This window comes from Pongo abelii, chromosome 12 (assembly GCF_028885655.2).
Source record: "Pongo abelii isolate AG06213 chromosome 12, NHGRI_mPonAbe1-v2.0_pri, whole genome shotgun sequence".
NCBI lineage: Eukaryota > Metazoa > Chordata > Mammalia > Primates > Hominidae > Pongo > Pongo abelii.
This window is the reverse complement of record NC_071997.2, coordinates 95,704,434-95,732,098: the sequence shown is the minus strand read 5'-3', so window position 1 is coordinate 95,732,098 and position 27,665 is coordinate 95,704,434. Positions and strand designations below refer to the sequence as shown.

At 42.2% G+C, this 27,665-nt stretch overlaps 2 protein-coding genes across 4 annotated transcripts in view; both read right to left on the bottom strand.

Annotated features, from left to right (window-relative positions):
* STRN (striatin) overlaps nt 1–17,529 on the bottom strand; it is a 120,871-nt gene extending 103,342 nt beyond the window's left edge. Inside the window, exons 1-2 of one of the 2 annotated variants that reach the window (XM_024242555.3) lie at nt 17,293–17,349; nt 17,114–17,209 (exon numbers count right to left, since the gene is read on the bottom strand). In XM_024242555.3, coding sequence (XP_024098323.1) covers nt 17,114–17,209; nt 17,293–17,343 — 147 coding nt within the window. In that variant the 5' untranslated portion in view covers nt 17,344–17,349. Of the gene's footprint in view, nt 1–17,113 lie in introns of both variants that reach the window. The other variant, XM_002812138.6, reaches the window with a different exon arrangement.
* A 1,741-nt stretch (nt 17,530–19,270) lies between these two features.
* Nucleotides 19,271–27,665, bottom strand: part of HEATR5B (HEAT repeat containing 5B) — a 117,981-nt gene continuing 109,586 nt past the window's right edge. For both annotated transcript variants that reach the window (XM_054548218.2, XM_063713723.1), the window contains exon 36: nt 19,271–19,503. In XM_054548218.2, the coding sequence (XP_054404193.1) occupies nt 19,370–19,503 (134 nt within the window). In that variant the 3' untranslated portion in view covers nt 19,271–19,369. The remainder of the gene's footprint in view (nt 19,504–27,665) is intronic.

Sequence of the window (27,665 nt, the reverse complement as noted above, 5' to 3'; positions counted from 1 at the left end):
TTCTCTATGTTTATGGCTTGGATATGTTTAGATACACAAATATTCGTCTTGTGTTACATCTGCCTACAGTATTCCATATAGTAACATGCTATACAGGTTTGCAGCCTAGGAGCAATAGGCTATGCCATATAGCCTAGGTATGTAGCAGGCTATACCATCTAGGGTTGTGTAAGTACACTCTACATGTTCATACAACAATGAAATTGTCTCGTTATGTATTTCTCAGAACATATCCCTGTTGTTAAGTAATTCATGACTGTGCTCTAATATGTAGGAAATATAAACAGTCTAATCATGCAGAGATTTAAAACCTGTAATAGGCAAAAATAAAAAATAAAAAGAATGTGTTGAACAAATCAATTTTTAGAAGCCTGGGAGGCAATACTATGTAAACTACTTTGGCCAAGGGAGAAACCAGAAGTGAAATATTAGGGAAGACTTCTACTTTAGTCACCCAGATATGAGGTGATGAGGTAACCAGGGAAGAAGTAGTACTAGTAATTAAATGATTAAAAATGGATTTTAAACTATGTATTTTACAAAACTAATGCATGGCTAGAAGAGTGACTATAAGAAAGTGAAAGGCTGAGTGAAAGCTGAGGCTAGGTTTCTAGAAAGGGTAAACTGGGGGCTAGATCTGAGGAAAAGGGTCAACTGGGTTTGGGAAAAGAATTTTAGAAAGGATGATCGAGTTTCAAGTTATAGTAGGTCACCCAGGTGAAGACATTAGTAAAAACTGGACATGTAAAATTTTAACTGCAAAAAAGTATCAAGACTAGTTACAGAGATAATTTTGTAAATCATCCAAAGAAAAGGAATCAGGTAGAGTGGGAGGACTTCTGTCAAAGAGTAACTGCTGAAAAAAATATATAACTTGGTAATCAATTATCTGAATAGAGGATCAGAAGCAAGATCACAAGAGATTGAGAAATGAGTAACCAAAAACAGAAAAAGAGAAAGACAACAAAGGAACAGAGAGAGAGATGAGACTAGTTAAAAAAAAAAAACTGAAGGTAGTAAATGTGGTCGTTCAGAGAAATTCAGAGTGAAATGAAGGAGAATGAGGGACAGGATGGCAATACTAATAGATAAGGGAGCTGAGAAAGGGGTTTCTTTTGTTGTTACTGGTCGGTCGGTTTGGTTTTTTTGTTTTTTTTTTTTTGAGACTGAGTCTCACTCTATCACCCAGACTGGAGTGCAGTGGCTTGATCTCACTGCAACCTCCGTCTCTCAAGTTCAAGTGATTCTCCTGCCTCAGCCTCCTGAGTAGCTGGGATTACAGGCACGTGCCATCACGCCCAGCTAATGTTTGCATTTTTAGTAGAGATGAGGTTTCACCATGTTGGCCAGGCTGGTCTCGAACTCCTGACCTCAGGTGATCCGCCCGCCTTGGCCTCCCAAAGTGCTAGGATTACAGGCGTGGTTTTTAATTAGGGAAAACTAAAATGGCATGGCAAAGCAGAGATGACCATTGGCATAATGGACTCAAGTCTGTCCAAGGTTAAGAATTACTGCTTGATTATATGCTCCATGTGAGCTGAGACCATATCTGCCTCTTCTCCATGGTATCCCCAGTGCCTATGAGAACGCCAGATTTCAGGAAGTGTCTAATGCCCCAACCAAAAACCTTGATGAAAAAGCATAGGATTTTTTAAATTCCACAACGACACATTTTACATGAAGCTTTGGCAACTCTGGAACTTGCATATTTTAGCCTTTTTGTGTTTATTCTCACTTACTTGGCTAGCTATAAGCATCTGAAAAGCTAAATCTAAATTTTTTGAGGGGAAGCAGGCTCAGAGACAAGATTACAGTGTTTCAGTGTAAGTTCCAGATAATTGAGGCATTTATATTATTTATTTTAAAAAGCAGAGTTCAAAAAAGTTTAAATATCGTAAGATACTGGTAATGTAACATATAAACAAAATCAGAAAAGGAGAATGCAAAGTAATGATAACTAGATATTTAAAATAAGATTTATCTACAAGAAAAAATATTCAATTAGTTCTCAATTTAGAAGGAATAAGACACTTGTAAAAAATTTGAAGGTATAGGCTTTAGAAAAGGAAAAAAAAATGTTACAGGGCCCTACTGATAACAAAAACTTTTTAGAATGTTATGCCAAAGACATTTCCTGGCAGTCAGTGATTAACACACAAGGGGGGGTGGAAGGAGACAACACTATACTCACAACTACCAAAACCCAAGTGCAATTTGCTACAACTAGCATCAAGTAGCAATTCTGAAGCCTGTGGCATCCCTGAAATGACCTCTGTCAAAATGATTTGGTATGGCCCAGGCAATGCTTTATGCAATAAAATGCAGACACTATTTGCACTAAAAAGCTCTTTCCAGTGGAAGTTGTAAGGCAGAACTAGCAAGCAGCAAAAGGGACAGATACACTGCTCCTCTAAAACCAAAATATACTGTACATCCACTAAATTTATGACAAACATGGTAAATATCAAAGATGTCTGAAACACAGGTCCTGCCCTTAAGGACACGATTTAGCTGACAGACAAGATATACATATATAGACACATGTTAATACATATTGTATTATGTATTAACCTAATGTGTAACCTAATATATGATTCATTCATTTAAGAACCACTTGTTAGGCAGCTACTATGTGCCAGTCACTCTACCGACCTTAGAGAAATAAAAATGCCCTTAGGTGACTCAGAGTCTATTGAGGAAAGAAATATACCAAGTATGAGCTAGGACAGGGGTTCTCAACCCCTGGGCCATTGACCGATATGGGTCCATGGCCTGTTAGGAACTAGGTGGCATAGCAGGAGGTGAGCAGCAGGCAAGCCAGCATTACCCCCTGAGCTCCGCTTCCTGTCAGATCAGAGGTAACAATGATTCTCATAGGAGCACGGATCCTACTCTGAACTGCCCATGCGAAGGATCTAGGTTGTGCGGCACTCCTAAGAATCTAACACCTGATGATATGAGGTGGAACAATTTCATCCCGAAAATACACACGCACACACACACACACAATTGTGGCTTATTCAAGAATGACAATACAAAACTCGAATTAGCATTCTAATTCTAAGAAACAAAAATGTGAAGGGTGGGTAGGCCTGTCTTACACTGGGAAAGGACTATATACATCTATATACTATTAACCTAAAACAAATTGTTTAAGATACCATTTTAACATCTTTTGGGATTAACTGATCAACCACCAGTCTGGATGGTGCTGGGTAACAATGCTTCTGCTTTATAATACAAGCTGTTAGGGAAGCATGAAGCTTCCTTGTGCCTGGAAGTCAGACAGGTTTCCCAGAATTAATGGAATCTTGAAAGATGATTAGAAATTCACTAGGCAAACAAGGGAGAGGAAAACATTTCAGCCCTGCACAAGGCTGACCCTGAAGCACAAAAGAAAAAAAAAAAAAAGTCAAAATATTTCCTTTTACTTACCATGCCCAGACCCATCACTCAGCCTTTTTCTATAGCAAATTATTTAACCTTTCTTCCCAAATTTCTCACCTATGCATTTGGGAATGATTAATATCTACCACATACAGTTTTACAAGGATTAAAATAGATTGTAGATATAAAGCACTTAGCATTGTACCTGGCACACAGAAAATGCTCTATAGATGAAACTATTATTAATGTTGGCAGATAAAGAAGAACAGAAAGAAGAAACAACAGATAAAGTACTGGGTTGAATTACTAGGGCCATGGATACCTTCTCCCCTGGCTGACTCTACTTTTCAAGTTCAGCAAGTGCGCTGACCCAGATCACGGGCTCCTCCCCGTTCCCTCCTTTCAGCTTTACACCAATCCACATTCCTCAGAGAGCAGGTTTTGGTTGTGCCTATAATTTAAGCTCTTTTGCTCACTGGTTAACCTTCTCATTTAGGAAGTATAAACAAAAAAGGAGCAAATCCCAGACTGGGCTGTAATTTTCCATCAGGTGAAACTGGCATCACCGTTGTGGAATTCGACATGGTGTTTATTTCTCCTAACTAGATATACCGGTATTGGATCTGATTTCTCTCACATTCAAATGAATGCTAATGAAACCTGTGTGTTCAGTAATGAAACATTCCCCCTGGCCCTTTACTTGAATCTTTCTGGTGAGTGATGCATATTTGCCACACCCAAAATACCTATTTCACCCAACCTTATTCAGTACTTCCCCAGCTCACCTTAATTCCAGGGTTCCTACTCCCTTATTTTTCTCTCCATCTCATCTACAAAACAAAATACCTACTGCTTTTGTCTTCTGCCATACTGCTTCCAGTCAATTCTATAACAAATTTTCCTTCTTACATATCAATGTTTTCTAATATTCTAATATTCCATTATCTTATTCAGATAAGGTCCTTTTTTTTTTGGAAATGCAGTCTTGCTCTGTCACCCAGGCTGGAGTGCAGTGGCACAATCTCAGCTCACTGCAAGCTCCGCCTCCTGGGTTCACACCATTCTCCTGCCTCAGCCTCCCAAGTAGCTAGGACTCAGGCAGCTGCCACCACACCCGGCTAATTTTTTGTATTTTTAGTAGAGACGGGGTTTCACCATGTTAGCCAGGGTGGTCTGGATCTCCTAACCTCATGATCCACCCCCCTCGGCCTCCCAAAGTGCTGGGATTACAGGCGTGAGCCACCGTGCCTGGCCAAGGTACTTTACTTTTAACAAAAAACAGCATTAAGTCTACCAAGAAAATGATCTTATTTTGTCAAATAACTTTCTGCATAAGAGCAAATACACAGTTAACATATTATTCTGTTCTAACATAGCATATGTAAAACAGCCTAAAAATAGACTAATAACCAGATGTAGTGGGTCAAGACTGTAATCCCAGCTACTCTGGAGGCTGATGCAGGAGGATCAACTGAGCCCAGGAGTGTGAGGCTGCAGCGAACTATGATTATGCCTATGAATAGTGCCTGCAGTCCAGCCTGGGCAGAATAGCAAGAGAGACTCAGTCTCTTTAAAATAAAAATTAAAAATAAACTAAAAATCAAATTTTTAGGTTAACCAAATAACATAAAAATTAAAAATAACCTAAAAATCAAATCAAAGTGCTTGATCTTTGCTATATCAAAGATCACAATATTTGATATGTGATCAATAAACAAACTATATTAAAATACATATACAGAACTTAGTTAAGCTAGCCTCAGAGCAAGCTAAAAAAGCTCCAAATTTGGCTGGGCGTGGTGGCTCACACCTGTAATCCCAGCACTGTGGGAGGCTGAGGCAGATGGATCACTTGAGGCCAGGAGTTCAAGACCAGCCTGGCCAACATGGCAAAACCGTGTCTCTACTAAAAATACAAAAAATTAATTAGGTGTGGTGATGGGTGCCTGTAATCCCAGCTACTTGGGAGGCTGAGGCAGGAGAATTGCTTGAACCCAGTAGGCAGAGGTTGCAGTGAGTCGAGATTGCGCCATTGCACTCCAGCCTGGGTGACAGAGTAAGACCCTGTCTCAAACAAAGAAAAAAAAAAAAAAAAAAAAAAGCTCCAAATATGCGGATTTTTTTAAGATGAAATAAGAATTTTATTTCAGTATTCCCTACACAAAAATAAAATTATTTAAGGAAATGAGAGAACTATTTTTTTTTTTCAGACAGAGTTTCACTCTTGTTGCCCAAGCTGGAGTGGAGTGAAATGGCGTGATCTCGGCTCACTGCAACCTCTGCCTCCTGGGTTCAAGCGATTCTCCCTGTCTCAGCCTCCCGAATAACTGGAATTGCAGGCATGTGCCACAACGCCCAGCTAATTTTTTGTATTTTTAGTAGAAACGGGGTTTCACCATGTTAGCTGGGCTGGTCTCAAACTCCTGACTTCAGGCAGTCCGCCTGCCTCAGCCTCCCAAAGTGCTAGGATTAAAGGCATAAGCCACCGTGCCCAGTCCAAGAACTACATTTTTAAACACTTCTGAGAAACACAAATTGTTAAAAGACTTTCCTGAATCTGTTACTATACTGTTTCACTAAATTATTCTACTTGAAGAAAAACTTCAAATAATCAGTGATAAGAATTTAAATTATGACAGCTATTCAAACCATACTTAATCATCCAAATATTAAAATTCACTTGGCTCCTTCAGGTCAGAAGCAGCTACACAGAGTGAGGGACCAAAAAAAGGAGAGGATATGGTATAGAGAGCAATGCCCTGGCCTGGGTACTAGGACTCCTGGGTTCTAAACGAAGACTAAACCAATTCACAGAGTGACTTGAGAAAGTCACTTCCTTTCTCTAGCCCTAGATGAAACGGGAGATGAGATTATTTAAATTCTAAGGTCCCTCTGAGGTAAAATATTCTTAGTCTAATGAAGAAAGAAAATCGAGAGGGAGGAGGGCAGTGCACATGTGTGCATATGTGCATATGCATGCGTGTGTATCCCTGTCAGCCCTAGAATTCTACAATTATAAGTGCTGAAATGAAAAATACAGGTAAGACATCCTTGTAGAGTTAAGAACAGGTTAATGTGTGCAGTTTCTCCTCTGCCTCTGCTCTTTCCACCCCTCTCCTCCCTTCTTCTGTCTCTTCTCCCCTTCTAACCCCTTAATTTCTCTCTTGCCTTAAGCTTCTCTCCTGAACTCCAAATCTGCCTCGATTACTATGTCCAGTCCTTAATGTCTACAAGCTATCACCACTTACTTCTGCCATCTCTAGCCTGTCCCCCACCTCCAACACACAACTCATTGTCCTCAAACCACTACAGATTGAGTACTGCTTATATGAAATGCTTGGGACCAGAAGTGTTTTAGATTTCAGATTTTGGAATATTTGCATATACCTAATGAGACATCTTGGGGATGAGACCCAAGTCTAAACATAAATTTCATTTATGTTTCAAATATACCCTATACACACAGTTTAAAGGTAATTTTATTTTTCCCTATGGGATACTAAATAAACTGTTGTGCACCTGCTTTTTCACTGCAACCTGCCACACGAGGTCAGGTACAGATTTTTCCACTTGTGACATCATGTCAGCACTCAAAAAGATTTTGAAGCATTTTGAATTTGGGGTTTTTAGATTAGGGATGGTCAACCTGTACTTACAGGACAAAGAGAATGTAAGTAGCTACTATGATAAATGGATCACTGAAACTGGTTCTTGGCTTCTACAATAGGACTTACATAAATAATAAATCTAATGCCTTCTGTCCATAGAAATCTCAGCCAACAAAAAAGCAAACCACTTACTGGACACCCATCATATATCATATATTTTGCATACTTTATCTTTTTTAAACCTTACAGCGATCCTGCTTAGTAGGGATATTAGCACCCACATTTACAAAAATGAGGCCTAGAAAAATTGTAAACTGAAAGTGATAGAGATGTCTGACTCTGAGGCCCATACTTTCCACTGTCCAATTATGATGGTCAACAGATTGTTTTGTCAGATTGGCCACTGAGGCAAGAAACTCCAGAGATCCAAGGACAATTTTATTTCTAATGGCCCAGAATTGAAACCTGGATGCTACACACATTAGCAAATCAAAAGTACAGCTGACATCAAGGAGATAGCAGGCTGGCAAAGGCGACTCTATCCAGATTATCTGAACTTTCAAACACCTTTCAATGACTGCATAGCAAAGGGTTTTGTTTGTTTTAAGCTCTGCTTCAGTCACCAAGATTTTGGAGAAAAACTGTAGGTCTCCCTTTCCCATTCAAAGAAAAGTAGATTTAGAAATAAAGTTCAGGACTAAATAGGCACATCTCTTGATAAAGAAGTGCTGTCAACATTATTTCTCCCCCAAAAATTAGTAGGGCCATTCTTATTTGTCAGATTTTGAAAGTAAAATAAGAGAATTCAGTTTCCAGTTATGGTGCCCCACAGCAATTCTTCTACTGAACGCAGCCAAAAATTCTGGACAAAATATTTTCACAATTTTCTTAAAAGCAACACAAAAATAGCAAGGAATTATCTGGCCAAAATAAAAGGGAAAATGGGAACCCAGTGAGGTAAGGGAACAAAAAGCCATTTTTGCCCTTAGGATATGGACCAATCAGAACAAACAGCCTTGCGGGACTCAAGGAGCAAAAATCAAACACCCCACCCCTCCAGAGTGGACAGTCTAATAGGTGATATACCTCACACTTAGCTAGGTCCCTAAAGGGCTTATGTCTTCAAAGCAAAGATAAAACAGAAGTATATTGGCCCTCAAATGTATTCACAACCAAAATTCACATCAGCTGGGTGGCCCAAACATCTTAAGTAATGCATTTACTTTAAAGTGATTCTGGGCTGGGCAGTGGCTCACGTCTGTAATCCCAGCATTTTGGGAGGCAGAGGCGGGCAGATCACTTGAGGCCAGGAGTTCAAGACAAGCCTGGCCAACATGGCAAAACCTCGTCTCTACTAAAAATACAATAATTAGCCAGGCTTGGTGGTGTACACCTATAGTCCCAGCCACTCCGGAGGCTGAGGCACGAGAATCGCTTGAACCTGGAAGGCAGAGGTTGCAGTTAGCCAAGATCATACCACTGCACTCCAGCCTGGATGACAGTAAGACCATCTCAAAAAAAAAATAAAAAATAAAGTGGTCCTAGACTGGTAATAACTCTAGACATCTACCAGAAGCAAATGTAAAAAACAAAAAACAAACAAACATAAAAAACCTTTCTGAAGAAGATACCTTTATTTGAGAGCTCAGATTAGTCTCATGGTTCTTCTTTTATCTATTTTTTTTTTTTTTTTTTGAGATGGAGTCTCTGTTGCCCAGGCTGGATTGCAGTGGTGCAATCTCGGCTCACTGCAACCTCTGCCTCCCAGCTTCAGGTGATTCTCCTGCCTCAGCCCCCCGAGTAGCTGGGATTACAGGCGCCCACCACGACGCCCAACTAATTTTTTTTTTTTTTTTTTTTTGAGACAGTCTCGCTCTGTTGCCCAGGCTGGAGTACAGTGGCGCGATCTTGGCTCACTGCAACCTCCGCCTCTCGGGTTCAAGTGATTCTCCTGCCTCAGCCTCCTGAGAAACTCAGATTACAAGCATGCGCCAACACACCCGGCTAATTTTTATATTTTTAGTAGAGACGGGGTTTCACCATGTTGGCCGAGCTGGTCTTGAACTCCGGACCTCAGGTGATCCGCCCGCCTCAGCCTCCCAAAGTGCTGGTATTACAGGCATGAGCCACCGTGCCTGTCTAGTCTCACAGTTTTTCAAGGACAGCAGGCAGCACACAAAGATAAACTAAGGATACAAGGGAACACGTCGTCATGAGCAAGAACCAGCAGAGACAACAGACCACACAAAGGCACCTCTAAGACCTCAGATAAAGGAAGTGCAAAGACACTAACTAAAAAATAACTACTTACTACGTTTAAAGAATTAAAGATGACACTGAAAATACCTGCAGAGAACAGAACAATATTTTTTTAAGAAATGACCAAGCAGATTTGAAAAGAAACCAAAATGAACTTCGACAATAACCAAAACTAAAAATTCAGTGGATGGTTTTAACAAATCAGACTCAACTGAAGAGAAAATTAATGGACTGGAAGATAAATCATTCACAGACTGGAAAATAAGTCAGAATAAATTATTGAGAATAAAGCATGGAGAGATAAAAAGATGGAAAATACAGAGCAGATAATGGAGAAGCCCTAAGATCATGTAATCAAAAACCCAAAATGAGAAGAAAGGAAAATTTAATGGAGGACAAACCTAACAAGATAGCAACTGAGAAATCTGCAGAACTAATGAGAAGCCAATCCACAAATTCAAGGAGTCTAATGAAGTCCCAAACAAAATAAAAAGAAATATAGGCTGGGCGTGGTAGCTCACGCCTGTAATCCCAACACTTGGGAGGGTGAGGCGGGTGGATCACGAGGTCAGATCGAGACCATCCTAGATGACACAGTGAAACCCTATCTCTACTAAAAATACAAAAAATTAGCCGGGTGTGGCGGCGGGCGCCTGTAGTCCCAGCTACTCGGGAGGCTGAGGCAGGAGAATCGCTTGAACCCAGGAGGCAGAGGTTGCAGTGAGCCGAGACTGTGCCACTGCACTCCAGCCTGGGCGACACAGCTAGACTCCATCTCAAAAAAAAGAAAAAGAAATCTATACTGTGACACATCGTAATGAAACTACGTAACACCAAAGACAGAGAAAATCTGAAATTCAACCAATAAAATAAGCTAGAAAGCAGTAAAACACAGTAAAATCTTTATGTCTGTTATCTAAAAAAAAAAAAAAAAATAAGCATCACTGTGGCTCTGCTTACCTCAGAAGGTTGTACAGTTTAAATGATACAGCGTATCTGAAAGGGCTTTAAAGAAAACTGTAAAGAGTGCTGGCTGTAGCAGTACATATACTCAAATTGGAATGATACAGATGACTAGCCTGGCCCCTAGACAAAAAATACGAAAAAATAAAACAGTAAAGATATCTGGAGATGTAAGTGACAGCTTGTACAAAACCTATTTCATTCTTGGTCATTCAGCCTCTCTCTGAACCTCACTTTACCTAACTGAGCTGATTATTTCCAAAGTTCATTCCAGCTCAAAGATTACTCTGTCATTACATCTCAGTCAGAAGGAGGTGATTCAAATTATAATATTCTACTGCCTAAAAATAAAATGCTAGCTATCATCAGAAAGAACAATGGAAAAAGAAATTATATCCCAAATTCTATAAAAAGCCATCCATATATGGAATACTAATAAAAGTGTTGAAATCACCAAACTTTTATAGATAATGTAAAAACAGAAAAAACAACTAAAGCAGTGGTTCTCAATCCTTGCTGTATACTGGGGAGCTCAAAAAATACTAATGCTAGGGGTCCTCATTCCTAAGATTCTGATTTAATTGATCTGGGGTAGAGTCCAGGGAATTAGTACTCATTCCCTCTGATTATTCTAAGATTATAGCTAACGCTGAGAAACACTGAACTGAAGAGACAAATAATAGGATATGTTTTAAAAGATTAAAGCCTCTATAACCTTTCTAAAATATAAAGATTATGAAATTATCAAGAATATGAGTAGAATGAAAAACGAACCTGCTGACAAAATTATACCATATCACAATGGAGTTCACCTGCTCCAAATGTAAAGGAAGTGGTTTAAAGAGCCAAATAAAATGTAGGATTCATTTCATAATGTGGTTAGTAAATTTACACAATTTGTTACCCATGATGTAATGCAAAGTTAAGATAAACACATTCAGAAAAGCTTCTATGAATTCCAAGGTAACAGATACCTAGTGGGTTATTAAAAGGAAAGCAAACACACTTGAAGTATATCCTCAATGTTCTGAGACTGACACTGAAGGCAACCATTCATTCCCATTAAATATCTCTTAGTGCCTGGGTCAGACTCAGAGTATTACACTGCATGGCCTCAGGATGGCACTTGTATGCTCTAGCCTCAGAAAAGTTCATGACTGAAGATTATGCTTTTCTCTGGGGATGAGGGGATAACCGAGAGCAAAAGTTTAGCATCATGCATCTGCAACCATTTATTTATTAAGCACTTACTTTATGTTATGTACCATGCCTCTGCTAAGTACTTTAAATTATCTTAATTTAATTCTCACAATGTAATTTATTATCCTCATCTTACACATGAGAAAACTAAGGCTCTGAGAGATCAGAATTATGGCAAATATGTATTTTAGGCGTAAAATACAATAGTAAGTTTTAAAGCAAGAATTTTAAACCCAGGTCTCTGCCATATTGCCTTTCGTGATAATTATAAATAATTGTCACAATAATAAAGACAAACTCATTTTAAGTATTTATGTTTTCCATTAAAAAGCTCAGTAAATCTTCTCAGCTGTCCTATGAGGCTGCTCATTCTCTATATATCCATATATTTTTGTTTGTTTGTTTGTTTGATTGATTGATCGATTTGTTCTGAGACAGGGCCTCACTCTGGCACCCAGGCTAGAGTGCGGAGGCGTGATCATAATGCACTGCAGCCTTGATCTCCAGGGCTCAAGCAATCCTCCCACCTCAGCCTCACGAGTAGCTGGGACCACAGACGCATGCCAACGCACCCAGCTAACTTTGTGAATTTTTTGTAGAGATGGGGCTTCACCATGTTGCCCAGGCTGCACTTTTTTATTTTTTTTTCTGAGACAGGGTCTCCTTCTGTCGCCCAGGCTGGAGTGCAGTGGAGTGATCATGACTCACTGCAGCTTCAACCTCCCAGGCCCAAGCAATCCTCCCACCTCAGCCTCCCAACTAGCTGGGACTACAGGTGAACACTATCACACCCGGCCACTCTAAAAAATTTTTTTTTCTGGAGATGGGGTTTTGCCATGTTGCCCAGGCTGGTCTTGAACTCCTAGACTCAAGTGATCCTCCTGCCTCAGCCTCTGAAAGTACTGGGATTACAGGTTTTGGGCCACTGCGCCTGGCCCTCTAAATACTGTTAAGTCATCCTTGACTCCCCTTTTTCTCAAACCCCACATTCTATCCTTTAGCACATCTTGTTGGCTCTACCTTCAAAAATGTATTCAGAATCCTGTATTTTGAATATGTATCAAAATATATATTCACATATCTTATCACTACCACCTTAGTTCATCTTCTGCCTAGATTTATTAAAGTAGCCTCCCAACTAGTCCCCGTGCTGCTTCTACTTGTTGTCCCTCCAAGTCTGTTCTAAATCCTTACAAGGGGTCCCTTTTAAAGATGCTGTCACTCCTTTGCTTAAAACATTCCGACGACTGCTCATCTTGCTGAGGTATAAGGCCAAAGTCCTTACGATGGGCAAGACCCTGTATGACGTGACTTCTTCCATTAGTACCTGTTTGACATGACTTCTTCCATTCTCTTCCTCTACTCTAGCCACTTTTACCTCCTTGATATTCCTTAAATATTCCAAGCGTGCTCCCTTCCCCCAGCTGTTCCTTCTGTGTAGAAAGCTCTTTCCTCACCTTAGAGATCACCTTTTCAGGTCTTAGCTCGAATGGCATCTTACCAGTGAATCCTTTCTTCCCTATTCCACCCTCTCAAATCCTCTTATTTTCCTTCCCAATATTCTATGTATTTATTTATCACTGTCTGTCTGCCTCAACAATTTAAGCTTCATAAAGGGCAAGATCTGTATTTTTGCTGTTGTATCTCCGGTATCTAGAACAAGGCCTGGCATGAAGTAGATGCTTGAAAAATATTTGGGGAGTGAAAATACAAATTATTAATGCCAAAACCCAGAAAATACAAATTATTAATGCCAAAACTCCAGCATACAGCCTCCACACCACATGCCCTAAACTACTCAATCTTGCCACCTTTTTCATACAACTCTAACACTTACAGGTAAATATCAGGGCCTCTCCTACACCACCCACCACACACATATCAAAATCTAGGGCCAACATTTTTTATTTTTTATTTACATGCCTGCTTTCTCATAAGTCAGTAATTTTCAAATACTGAGCCTTAGGGTTCTCATGACCTCATAAAGTTCTTTCCTCCTGCTACTCCCCCCATTCACTGCTAGCTCTTCTCTCCTTCACTATTCTTTTTTCTTCTTAAGATGGAGTCTCACTCTGTCGCCAGGCTGGAGTGCAGTGGCGCGATCTCAGCTCACTGCAACCTCCGCCTCCCAGGTTCAAGCGATTCTCCTGCCTCAGCCTCCAGCACACACCACCATGCTCAGCTAATTTTTGTATTTTTAGCAGAGACAAGGTTTCACCATGTTGGCCAGGATGGTCTCGATCTCTTGACCTCATGATCCGCCTGCCTCGGCCTCCCAAAGTGCTGGGATTACAGGTGTGAGCCACCGCGCCCGGCCTCTCCTTCACTATTCTAAAGAAATTAGCCTTCTCCCCAAATGATAAACACTCTGATTCTTCTACAAGTTATATCACACTAATAACTAGACTGCATGTTCCTTTGAGGTGATCTAGCACAAAGCCTGACATACGGAAATTTTTCTCAATATTATTAGTATTCCTTCTCCAATTCCTTTCACAAATGTAAAGCTCACTAATAATCTTAATCATTCTTTTCTTCCCCCCATGAACTACTGCCTAATCTCAACTGGATGTGAGGAGGGGAGCATCACCAAAAATAAAAAGAGAATTTATCAAATAAGATGGGCAAGAGTGAAATAAATGACAAATAAATAGGTTTTTGCTATAACGTGGCTGTTTCCTTACTCCCAAGATCTGACGGAGGGAGGAAGCGGTAAAGGCAGGCCAGGCAGATGAGAGCTTGGATTGCCTTTCACAACTCTTCCCTGGCAACCTGAAAGAGCAGGACTGACAGGTTCTTGAGGAGGCAAATTTGACTTAATCTTAAAGGTATTTGTGTTGACTCTGGTGTTAATGGCTTAGGAAGAGATTTAAAAATTAAAAGGAGGACACCAACTGATCCGTATTTCATCACAATGCATTCAACTATTTTACTTCCTATTGTGTTTCTAAGAAAATTCCAGTAGCAAAAGAAAAATAAAGAAGATTCAAATGTAATGATGGTAATGTAAAGAAATATTTTTTTTCCAATTACACTAATAAGGGGGGACAAAGACCAGAGATTACTGCAAACTCTTCCCCCCAAAATATATCATATTCATTCTGTTAGGAAAATGACACATTTTTCAAGTTTCTCTGTGGAAACTTTAATTTGAACACAAAACAAAAGATGCTGTCAAAAAAGTAGTGTCCTTGGCCGGGCACAGTGGCTCACGCCTGTAACACCAGCACTTTGGGAGGCTGAGGCGGGCAGATCACTGAGGTCAGTAGTTCAAGACCAAACTGGCCAACATTGTGAAACCCCGTCTCTACCAAAAATACAAAAATTAGCCGGGCATGGTGGTGCATGCCTGTAATCCCAGCTACTCGGGAGGCTGAGGCAGAAGGATTGCTTAAACCTGGGAGGCGGAGGTTGCAGTGAGCCGAGACTGCACCACTGCACACCAGCCTGGGCAACAGAGCGAGACCCTCTCTCCAATAAAAGGAAAAAAAAAAAAGTAGTCTCTTTAACATGATAAGCACCCACGGGAAAGCTACCTGAAGTTAATAAACATTTGCCACAAACAACCCAGGAAGGGGTGTTTGTAGATGTGTGCATAAAAACTGAAGATCAACTACAGTTACCAGTAAACTGAAAAGTTTAAACGAGGAGAAGGAGTGAACGGGGGAGGATGGGTTGGAATTCCCCAACTTCTACAGGTAGAAAGGTAACCACTGTTTTCTGGTGTGTGTGTGTGTGTTTTTTTTTTTTTTTTAACCAAATTAGTGTGACTTATCTACATTCCCAAAACTGGAAAAGAAATTAAATTTTAAGTAACTAATACAAAAATCATTCCCCACAACTGCACAACATTAAAGTTAAACTTTGCCTTTAACATTTCCTTGAATTCTGAAATCCACACCTTTTATAGAATGCACTGCTAATAAAGATCAATCTATAAGTATTCAAATTTGTTGGAAACTATATAGACAAGGTCAAAGAAGACTTGCAAATATCAGATAGACTAGATCGAGTAAATACTACAGCAACATAACAGTAGGGACGAAAAAGTTGCCAAATAATATAAACATATAACTACAGACTTAAAAGGAATCATAGAAACTATTGGTCACTCCCTAACTTCATTTAACTGCTCATTTGTCATCTCTCAGAGGCCTACCCTGACCACCCCATCTAAAATAGCTGCCCCTATCACACGCTATTCCTGAACTCTGACTTATTTCTTCCTCACAGCAGTTGCCACTATAAGCCATTGTATTCTATAGGCGCATTTGCTGGACTATTTGCCTCTCCACTAAAACATAAACTCCATGAGGGCAGAAGCTTGGTCGGTTTTCTTTCATCACAGGGCCTAGACACATAGCTGGCACTCAATACACAGATGCTGAATAAATAAATGATAAAACTGACACCCAGAGAGGTTAAAGGATTTCCTCAAGGTCACAGAGCTAGCAACAAACACAGCCCTTACTATAACCTTGTCTACTATAGCCTTGTGTGTTCGCTCTTTCCATAGCCACTTCCACTACACCACAGAGCCTGCTCCAGCACATGATTCTATTTAACAGATTTCTCCTCTTTTTTTTTCTTAAGCGCCAAATACATGTTACCAAAAAAAGTGACACACTGGGTAGCATTTTAAACTCAAGTGTTTCGCCAACTAAAACTATACTCAAATTTCATAAGTATACAGGCTTAACCCGTAAAACAGAAAGGCAGAACTATTCATAGTTCTTTAAGTTCCTTTTGAAATTGGTGTGTATGCCCTGGAAGTTTTAAGAACAACCACTGAAAACCTATTCATCAATTCTGAATGGCCTGTAAAGTATCAGCCTCACTTTCATTCTTTTCAGAGCCCACAGTTATCTCCTCCCTGGATATACTTTATCTTGCAGATTATGCAAGGCAATGTAACTAACTTCAAAGTCCCTTTAGTTCCTTTTAAAGTACAAGAAAATCTCCCAAAACACTGAACATAAAATTAACCCTTGGGAAGTTTCAGATTCTGAGAACAGGAACCATCTCTTAACCATTCTCTCTGACTGCGATCATCTAGGTCCTTCATTCAAAATGCATTAATTGGAAATACCTAAAAGAAACGTGGGAGGGGGCCAGGGGGTCGGAAGAAAGTGGAGAACAGACATTTACATATATAAAAAAGGGAGCTGATATATGAAGAACACTTTTGCCCAACGTCAACTTCTCGCCTCGAGTCAAGGCCTCACTGACACAACTTCTGTTGTCTTCTTGATCACCTTCCTTGAAGAGAGGGGCCAAAGCCGGCACGTTCTGCGGAGACTGTCTCTAGACCTAGGATGGGGCACACCAGGGCAGCGGACGATTTGCTCCGCGTCTCTCAAAACTACTGCCAGCCCAGTTAGTAAACTGAGAGGGCAGCCCTCAGATGCAGGATGGCCAGAGAGTTGAAATGAGCCTGGGAGTTAAGAGTGGGATGGGGCGGACGAACAGGCGTGGGGAGGGTAAACAACGCACCAGGAGCGGGAGTGAGAACAGGGTCGAGGTGGGGTCAGCGAAAGGCAAAAGGCGAAGAGAAGGAGACGGGGCTCCGGGTGGGATGGGCGGCAGCAAAGGGGGAGGGGACGCGAGAAGGCTGGGGGAAGGGGAGAAGGGTCCGGGGCGGGGCGGAAGGGAGCAAAGAGGCGGGATGAAGACGGCCAGGCCGGGAGGGTCTTTACCTGCAGCTCCGCCCGCTCCACCTCCCACTGGGCTCTCTCCACCTCGAAGCGAGCCCACTCGTGCTGCAGGAAGTGCAGGATCCCCGGGAGACTGTACTGGGCTCGGGCCGCCCCCGCCGCAGCCGCCCCGTCGCCGGCCGCGGCAGCCTCCGCCAGAGGCCCAAGTCCCTTGGCACCGCCGGCGCCCGGGTGGTTGTTGCTGAAGAAGACTCCGGGACCCGCCTGTTCATCCATGGCGGCCGCAGATACCCGGGGAGCTGCCCCGGCGCCCAGCAGCGGAGGCAACAGCGGCGGCAAGCAGCACCTCCTCCTCCCTCCGCCGCTCCCGCCCACACCCCAGTCAGCAGGGAGCAGCCGCCTGGGCGCGGGGGCCGGCCGAGCCCGTGACGGGCCGGGAAATGGGTCAACTGCGGCGCGCTGGCGGCCCGGGGCTTGCCGGGAAATGTAGTCGCGGGGCGGGGCGCGGGCGAGCGCGGCCCGGGCAGCCTGTAGGGCTGCGCCTCAGCTTGGGCGTGGCCTCGGGCCCGCCCCGCCCCGGCCCGCCGCGGAGGGGGCCGGCTGGGCGGGGAGCGCGGGTTTCCTCTGGGGCCGGCTGGGCGCGGGCGGGCGGGCGGGCGGCTCTCCAGTCTTCCTCGCACGCGGAAGTTCGCGGGCGTCGCTCCCTGTTGCATTCACACACACACACACACACACACACACACACACACACGCGGAAGTTATCACGCCAAGATACCAGCCCGAGCTGCACGTCTTTTAAGGCTTCCTGGCCGTCCTGTGAAGAAACAGGCTCAAAGCGAGCTACCCGGTGCGGCCGCGGGATGGGGGTTCTCCCGCCAGCTGCCCTGCGTGCTCTCGCTTCGGCTCGGTCTTTGGAGTTTCTCTCACCGTAGACGCTCCTCCATTCTGCCAATCTCCGGGTCGCTGTCGCTCCTGCCTTTCTCTTTTGACTCGAGGGGCTCAAACCTGTTACCTGACCAGTTTTCATTTCTAGGGAACGCCGATCACCTTTCTAAGACAACGCCGCAGCTTTCTGCTGCTGCTTCCAAATTGTGGTTTGTTGACAGCCCATCTGAAAAACTGTTCCGTTGACGTTTCTTTCCCTTTGCAGTCCTCCTGCAGTAAATCCTGTAAAAGTTTTAGCATCCAATAACAGATGTTCTGTTATTTCGGTCTCATTTTTCCTGTCTTATTCCCGCTGATTTTTACTCTAGTTAATTGAACAAATATTTTTGATTATCGGTTTTCTCTTGCGCTGAGAATATTAAGATAAATGACATCGTTTCTGTCATCAAAGATTGGCATATAATCAAATATCACAAAGCCTTAATTTAAAAGCTACACCATCTTGAAAAAGCAAGTTCCTTTTCTGCTCCCTAGCGCGGTCTTAGATATCCTGGCCCCTCTCCGTTTTCACTTGTCCTGTTCCCAGTTTCTTTGACGATTCACCTGCCAACTGGCAACAGCATCCGCCTACCAAAGGTACACCAAAGTCCTTTCCTTTTAAGTTACCCTCTGTAAATATTTGCCTTCTCCGAAGTCTGACAATATGTCACTATAAATTCACACTACAACAGTGGCAAAAAGGAAGGCCCCTGAAAACAATTTAACAAATGCAAAGGAAATTAAGCACTTATTTTGTCACCCTAACAGGTTATCTGGAATTCTTACGTTTTGTAGGACGTACTTGTGGGTTATCAGACTTGATGGCCATGAAAAAATGTAAAGATCTAGGCTGCTGAGTGACATGTCAGGGAAAGACATCCTGTCCCTGTCCTCTCTCCCCTCCCCGCTTTCCCATGGCTACTTGCAGAAAGGACAGGAAACACATTGTGTCTCCTCTGGTTGCAAATAAAGATGGAGAACTCTCTTCTCTCGGTTAATTAATGTTTCTACTTTATGAATTCATTCTTTATTACCATCAAAGATTGATCCAGGCCTGGCCAAATTCCCTGTGCCTTAACTTATTTTGGCTGTCAGTGTCCTTTGAGATACAGCCCAGTCTTCTCATTTACAGCTCAAGGAACTAAATGCCAAAAAAATTGAGAATTGTCAACAATGAGGCCTTGAGTGAGACGATATATCCGACAATTCCTTTAAGTCAATTCATAGCTGACACAAAATGTAATTAAATTTATAGATAATCTGGACTACCACACATATAGGAAAACTATTTTAATTCATAGTTCAACTTTATTACTCACAATACTTTTTTTTGCTTTACGAGGACTCATTTCCATTTTGGCCGAGTGCCATGGCTCACGCCTGTAATCCCAGCACTTTGGGAGGCCGAGGCGGGTAGATCACTGGAGCCCGGGAGTTGTGGGCAGGAGGCAGGAGAATAGGGTCTGGAGGCAGGGAACATAAAGTAGATTCATGCTGACTTCCTAGAACTGAATCAAATGGAAATACTTCAGCTATAACAGGAAATGTCCTCTCCATTTACATAGGGCGCACACCAACTAAATGACATTGTAACTTTACTTCATCCTCTTCATTTACATAGGGCGTATACCAAGTAACCAGTGGAAACCTCTAGAGGGTATTCAAACCCCAGAAAATTCTGTAACGGGACTCTTGAGCCCCTATGCTTGGGCCTGCCCCCGCCCTGTGGAGCCTACTTTCATTTTCAACAAATCTCTGTTTTTGTTGCTTCATTCTTTCCTTGCTTTGTGCGTTTTTTCCAATTCTTTGTTCAAGATTTCAACAACCTGGACGCCCTCCACCGGTAACCGTTGGAGACCAGCCTGGCCAACATGGCAAAACCCGTCTCTACTAAGAATACAAAAATTAGCCAGGCGTGGTGGCACATGCCTGTAGTCCCAGCTACTTGGGAGGCTGAGGTACAATAATCGCTTGAACCCGGGAGGTGGAGGTTGCAGTGAGCCAAGATCATGACACTGCACTCCAGCCTAGGCGATACAGTGAGACTCTGATTCAAAAAAAAAAAAAAAGTTTTAAAAAGAAGGCCTTCCCTTAGGGTTCTGGTGCCCTAAATTGCCTTAAAACTATAGGACTATGAATCCCATAATTTTCACTTATTGGGCCCGGCACGGTGGCTCATGCCTGTAATCCTAGCACTTTGGAAGGCCGAGGCGGGTGGATTGCCTGAGCTCAGGAGTTCAAGACCAGGCTGGGCAACACTGAGAAACCCCGTCTCTACTAAAATACAAAAAAAAAAATTAGCTGGGCGTGGCAGCTTGCGTCTGTAATCCCAGCTCAATTCTCTCATTTTTTAATATGGGAATAATAGTCACCTAATAAAGTTGCTGTGAAGTTAAAAAAAGAAAAAAAGTAAATCCCCTCTCATAGTGCCTACTATATGGTATATTACGGAATAGTGACAGCTATTACTGCAATAGAGTTCACAAGAGTAACTGAAACAATATATGTAAAAGAAACAGTCCCTGGTAAATTCTAGGGGCTCAATAATTGTTCTCTCCTTTCTCATCCCCTATTCAAAACTTTAAATTAGTAGAGTTAAAATAATCTTTAAAAAAAAAAACAAGGCCGGGTGCGATGGCTCACGCCTGTAATCCCAGCACTTCGGGAGGCCGAGGTAGGCAAATCACGAGGTCAGGAGTTCAAGACCAGCCTGGCCAACGTGGTGAAACCCCGTCTCTACTAAAAATTCAAAAAATTAGCTGGGTGTAGGGGCAGGCACCTGTAATCCCAGCTACTCGAGAAGCTGAGGCAGGAGAATCACTTGAACCTGGGAGGAGGAGGTTGCAGTGAGCCAAGATCATGCCACTGCCCTCCAGATTGAGCAGCAGAGCTCCGTCTTAAAAAACAAACAGACAAACAACAACAACAAAAAAAAAACAGGCTGGACGGCGGTGGCTCATGCCTATAATTCCAGCATTTTGGGAGGCAGAGGTGGGTGGATCACCTGAGGTCAGGAGTTTGAGACCAGCCTGGCCAACATGGTAAAACCCCATCTCTACCAAAAATACGAAAAAAAATTAGCCAGGCATGGTGGTGCACGCTTGTAGTCCCAGCTACTCCAGAGGCTGAAGCGGGTGAATCTCTTGAAACCGGGAGGCGGAGGTTAGAGTGAGCCAAGATCGCGCCGTTGCACTGCAGCCTGGGCAACAACAGCGAAACTCCGTCTCCAAAAACAAAAACAAAAACAAAACCATGAAAACAAAAACACCCCCCCCAAAAAAAACTAATGTCTGTGCCTAATCATTAAGCCTCAGATCTCAACGTGTTGTGATCATTTTATAATTAATAAAGCCAAAATGACAGAAAATAAGGATTCCTTTCCCAGTACACAGAGCAATTGTCAAAATATTGATTTTATATATCACTATAATGAGTTTACAGTGAAAATTGTGAAATATTGAAAGGTTCTTTAGATAATAGGAGTGTTTGATTTTTTTTTTTTTTTTTTTTTGAGACGGAGTCTCGCTCTATTGCCAGGCTGGAGTGCGGTGGTGCGATCTCGGCTCACTGCAACCTCCACCTCCCGGGTTCAAGCGATTCTCCTGCCTCTGCCTCCCGAGTAGCTGGGACTACAGGCACACGCTACCACGCCCAGCTAATTTTTCGTATTTTTAGTAGAGACAGAGTTTCACCATGTTGACCAGGATGATCTCAATCTCTTGACCTCATGATCCGCCCACCTCGGCCTCCCAAAGTGCTGGGATTACAGACGTGAGCCACTGCATGCCCGGCCTTTTTTTTTTTTTTGACAGAGTCTCGCTGTGTCACCCAGGCTGGAGTGCAGTGGTGCAATCTCGGTTCGCTGCGATCTCCACCTCCCAGGTTCAAGCGATTCCCCTGCCTCAGCCTCCCCAGTAGCTGGGACTACAGGCGTACACCACCACGCCCGGCTAATTTTTTGTATTTTAGTAGAGATGGGGTTTCACCATGTTGGCTAGGATGGTCTTGATCTCCTGTCCTCGTGACCTGCCTGCCTCGGCCTCCCAAAGTTCCAGGATTACAGGCGTGAGCCACCGTGCGCTGCCGAGTGTTTACTATTTTTCAGTTTATATGTGTATGCTTTGTGGGATGAGGATTATAGATCTATAAAATGACAATTCACCTGCTCTTTTGAAAAATGTGTCAGGCCAGGTGCAGTGGCTCAGGCCTGTAATCCCAGCACTTTGTGGGACAGAGGCTGTCTGATCACTTGAGGTCAGGAGTTCAAGACCAGTCTCGCCAACATCGTGAAACTCTGTTCTCTACTAAAAATATAGAAATTAGCTTGGCGTGGTGGTGCATGCCTGTAATCCCAGCTACTTGGGAGGCTGAGGCAGGAGAATTGCTTGAACCTGGAAGGCAAGGTTACAGTGAGCCGAGATCTCACAACTGCACTCTAGCCTGGTGACAGGGCAAGAGTCCTTCTCAATAAATGATTGAATGAATGAATAAATAAATAAATGAAATATGTCATTAAAATGAATGGTTCTTTTTTCTTGAAACGGACAAATATTTCACACAAATTCAATCACTTAATATGTGTTTTTTTGTGACTGGCTTCTTACTGTAATGTTTTCTGTTTGTTTGCTTGTATTTGAGACGGGGTCTTGCTCTATTGCCCAGGCTGGAGTGCACTGGCACCATCTCAGCTCACTGCAACCTCTGCTTAATGGATTTAAGTGATTCTCCTGCCTCAGCCTCTCAAGTAGCTGGGACTACAGGGGCGGGCACCACCACGCCTGGCTAATTTTTGTATTTTTCATAGAGACAGAGTTTCGCCATGTTGGCCAAGCTGGTCTTGAACTTCTGAGCTCAAGTGATCTGCCCACCTCAGCCTCCCAAAGTGCTGGGATTACAGGTGTGAGCCACTGTGCCCAGCCTATTTTTCTAAAACTGTCCAAAATGACCAGTTATTTGGGGCTCGGACTCTTTAACTGCTCAAAGAAAGGTCTTTAAGTTGAACTTGATGGTTCTTTTAGAATTATGGCCAGGAAAAAAAAAAAAAAAAAAGAACTGCTTGATTGACAGGTGAAAGGCCTCCCCAAGGATTAAGAGAACTTTAGGGAATAGAAATATGCAATAACGCATTGTTTATCCACCTCTTCTACCACCTGCTCACTCCCCGATTTCTCCCACCTCTCCTTTCTGCCTACCCTGCTTCAGGGGGCCAGTCTCTGTTTCTACCTTTCTCAGATTCCAGCCAAACTTCCTAAATTTGAAGTCTGGTAATGGCTGGGTTGGGGAAACAGCCAGTAATAAGTTAGGAATGAAGGAATTGTAGCATCTAAAATTTTTCTTGGAGTCCAAGAATTAAATCTATACCAGTCTTGCGATAGGATGAGAAAATTGCTCATATCAGTTGTTGTCATTATTGTTACTATTATTTTCTTTTGGAAGAGTATGATTGAAGTTAGGGAGTTGCCTGATTTTAATTTCTAAATTGATGTTTTATTTCGTTAAATTTAATAAGTTTAACAAAATAAAACTTAATTTAAAATTAATTTTGTAGTGACTGATATTTAGAGAAATAGATACTTCAAATCTAAAATCAGGATTACTTTGACAAATCTAAATATCTAACACAGGGGAGATTGAAATGATAATACAGCTCTGAAGCTATAGCAAGACTTCTCTTGGAATATTAATGGTGATCAACTTCAGATTCTATTTCTCTAAGCAAAGGTAAACTGGTTTTTGAACACATTCTTTTCCTTTCTCCCCATCAATCCCATGCCTTGCTTCCCTACCCCTTTTCTCTTTTAAAATTTCCAATGAATGTAGGCTCTATTCAACAGATTGTTTTCTTTTAGTAACTAAGGTGTCCTCCTTTCTAAGCCAGAAACTGAATTTCAAACAATTAATGTCTACTTCATTACATAAAAATAACTGTGTGTGTATGTGTGGTGTATAGAAAAAGAACATTTTTTGTGAGCTTGCTATTCCTGTCAACTCTGCAGCTGAGATGCACTCATTTCCAGGTATAGCCACTTTCTCAGCAGACGACACTCAATTTTCATTTAGGCTTGAATTGCTCAGAACAGCACTGCCTTCCCAAGCTCCCACCTGGTAGTGTTTAGACATAAATTAAGTTGATCCTCAAAAAAATTCAAATCTGGTACAATATTTTTTACAAATACGATGGGCGAGGGGGAGGTGGAACAAAATCTGGGCACTGTGCAAGAAAAACAAGAGAAATGAATGAAGCTGAAGAAATCCAATACATTTTGTTTCATTTTGAACACACTGTTTTCCTTAGATTTTCTAAAACAGGATTTAACCTATTTCGCTTGTACTATATCTCTCTCCCTCTACTCTCCAGGCCCTCAATATGCTACTGTTGTTCAATATGTGTTAATTATAGTACTTGCAGTTGTTCTCTGTAATGGAAAATTCTATCATTATCTATGTTATCTTCTTTCCCAGATTTCCCCTCAGCTGCAGGACATGAAGTAACAAGAGTGGGAGTGGTTGGAACCAGCTTATATACACTTTCACATGAACTCTAATACGTAACGTTATTCCTGATAAACTGATTGTATTCAAGCTTAAGGAGCCAATACATAAAAATTCATTGTAGGGGAAAAAGATAATTTAAATAACATGGTTTTTAGTATATGGCAATAACCAAATTAATACTGCAACTTTTCTTTATAAGAATGTAGCCGGATTAAAATGTTAAAGGAAGAGTATAAATAAGCTAGAAGATGAGGGTGGGATGGGGAGCATTTTTGGCAAAACTGAAATACCCTGAGGAAGAAAAGTACACAGTATATTTGATATGTTGAAAGAACTCCAATATGGCCAACACATAAAGAGCAACATAAAAGTGATAGTGGTTACTGTTTTTGTTTTTTTTTTTGAGAAGGAGTCTTGCTCTGTCACCCAGGCTGGAGTCCGGTGGCACAATCTTCGCTCACTGCAACCTCTGTCTCTTGGTTTCAAGTGATCCTCCTGCCTCAGCCTCCCAAGTAGCTGGGACTACAGGCATGCCTGGCTAATTTTGTATTTTTAGTAGAGACGGGGTTTCTCCATGTTGGTCAGGCTGGTCTAGAACTCTCAACCTCAGGTGATCCGCCCATCTTGGCCTCCCAAAATGACGCGATTACAGGCGTGAACCACTGTGCCTGGCCACCAAGTTCTATTTTTTAAAACACAAATGCAACATAATTATTATTATTTGAGATGGAGTCTCGCTCTGTCGCCCAGGCTGGAGTGCAGTGGCGTGATCTCGGCTCACTGCAAGCTCCGCCTCCCAGGTTCACGCCATTCTCCTGCCTCAGCCTCCTGAGTAGTTGGGACTAGAGGCGCCCACCACCACGCCTGGTTAATTTTTTTTTTTTGTACTTTTAGCAGAGACGGGGTTTCACCGTGTTAGCCAGGATGGTCTCGATCTCCTGACCTCGTGATCCGCCCGCCTCGGCCTCCCAAAGTGCTGGGATTACAGGAGTGAGCCACCGCGCCCGGCCCACACTTTATATATATATACCCACTTTGTATATACATATATATGTGTGTGTGTGTCCATGTAAATATAAATAAATATATATATGGGAAATATGGAAATATAGTTTCCAGTTTATATATACATACATAAACTGGAAGTAAATTACCTAAGATTAGCGTAATGACTAAGTCAATAATGGTACATCCATTATTAAGTAACCATCAAAAAATGATTCCTACTGGTGGTGGCTCACGCCTGTAATCGCAGCACTTGGGAGGCTGAGGTGGACGGATTACTTGAGACCAGGAGTTCGAGACCAGCCCAGCCAACCTGGCAAAACCCAGTCTCTACTAAAAATACAAAAATTAGCTGGGCGTGGAGGCACTCGCCTGTAGTCCCAGCTACTTGGGAGGTGGAGGTTGCGGTGAGCCGAGATTGCGCCACTGCACTCCAGCCTGAGCGACAGGGCAAGACTGTCTCAAAAAAACAAAACAAAATGAAACAAAACTTAGCTCAGTATAATTTTTCTAAATTATGATTAAGGGACAGGGGTCCAAGTCTGATGCCTGTAATCCCAGCACTTTGGGAGGCCAAAGCAAACGGATCGTTTGAGTTCAGGAGTTCAAGACCTGCCTGGGCAACACGCGAAACCCTGTCTCTAAAAAAAAATAAAATAAAATAAAATAAAAATTGAGCTAGGTATGGTAGCATGTGCCTGTAGCCCCAGCTACCTGTGAGGCTGAGGCAGGCTGGGCGCTGTGGCTCACGCCTCTAATACCAACACTTTGGGAAGCCGAGGTGTGAGGATCACGTGAGCCCAGGAAGCTGAGGCTCAGTGAGCTGTGACCATGCCACTGCACTCCAGGCTGGGCGATGGAGGGATACCCTGTTTCAAAAAATAATAATAAATAAATAATAAATTAAAAAATGATTAAGATGTGAAATTCTTAATAAAATTCTGTGAAGCCCATAAATAATACTTTCATAAGGTTTTAGATATGAGAGAACTAGAAATGAGTCTGTAATTATTAAATCAGGTTTTAAAAATAATCCATCTAATGGAAAGCATTGAGGCAAGAAATTTATTTATAGTTCTACTCTAGCCATGTCTGACATCAACCTAAAAATTCCAACTGAGATTTAAGAATTCTAATATTGAAAATAAACTAGAGGAAAAAAAGAAAATGTAGGGATAATAATTCATATAAATAAATGTCTTCAATATTGGGATAATTATATCCATCATTCAGTATTGTTTAAATGAAAATAAATAACGGGTATGAAGTGTCTAACACAGTGCTTGGAACACAACAGAAATGGTCATTCTTACTGACAATACCAACCTGTAGTATTTCAACTTCTATATCTGGATTATGTTTAGTGGGTTGTTTTTTGTTGTTGCTGTTGTTGTTGTCTTGAGTCAGGGTCCCTTTCTGTCACCCAGACTGGAGTGCAGTAGCGTGATGATGGCTCACTGTAAACTTGAACTCCTGGGCTCAAGTGTGTCTCCTGTGTCAGTCTCCCAAGCCCTTGCTATGTTACACAGGCTGGGCTCGAAGTCCTGGCCTCAAGCAATCCTCCCATCTCAGCCTTCCAAAGAGCTGGGATTACAGGCATCAGCCACCATGCCCAGCCTTGTTTACTGTATTTTACACTGTCATACTGTGATAGTAGTTCTACACACGTGTAAAGACTACTTGTCAGACTAAATAATGTTATGTACCAATATTAAAGGACTGGCCAAAAATTCTCTTGATAAAAATAAGCAGGACAAATATTCAGCTATATGTACTTTTTTTTTAATGTGTAAAAGATCAGAGAGAGGATATTTACTAAATTTTCTCATTCTATAGATGAGAAAACTGAAGCCCCAAAGGGTCAGATTGTCTAAAATTCTATTCCTAGTTGATGACAGAACCTATTTAGAAAGGGATACTTGCCTCATCAGGGCTGAGGTTTCTCTAATTAAGAAATCAGGCCTTGTCCGGGCGCGGTGGCTCACGCCTGTAATCCCAGCACTTTGGGAGGCTGAGGTGGACGGATCACGAGGTCAGGAGATCGAGACTGTCCTGGGTAACACGGTGAAACCCCTTCTCTACTAAAAATACAAAAAATTAGCTGGGCGTGGTGGCGGGCGCCTGTAGTCCCAGCTACTCAGGAGGCTGAGGCAGGAGAATGGCGTGAACC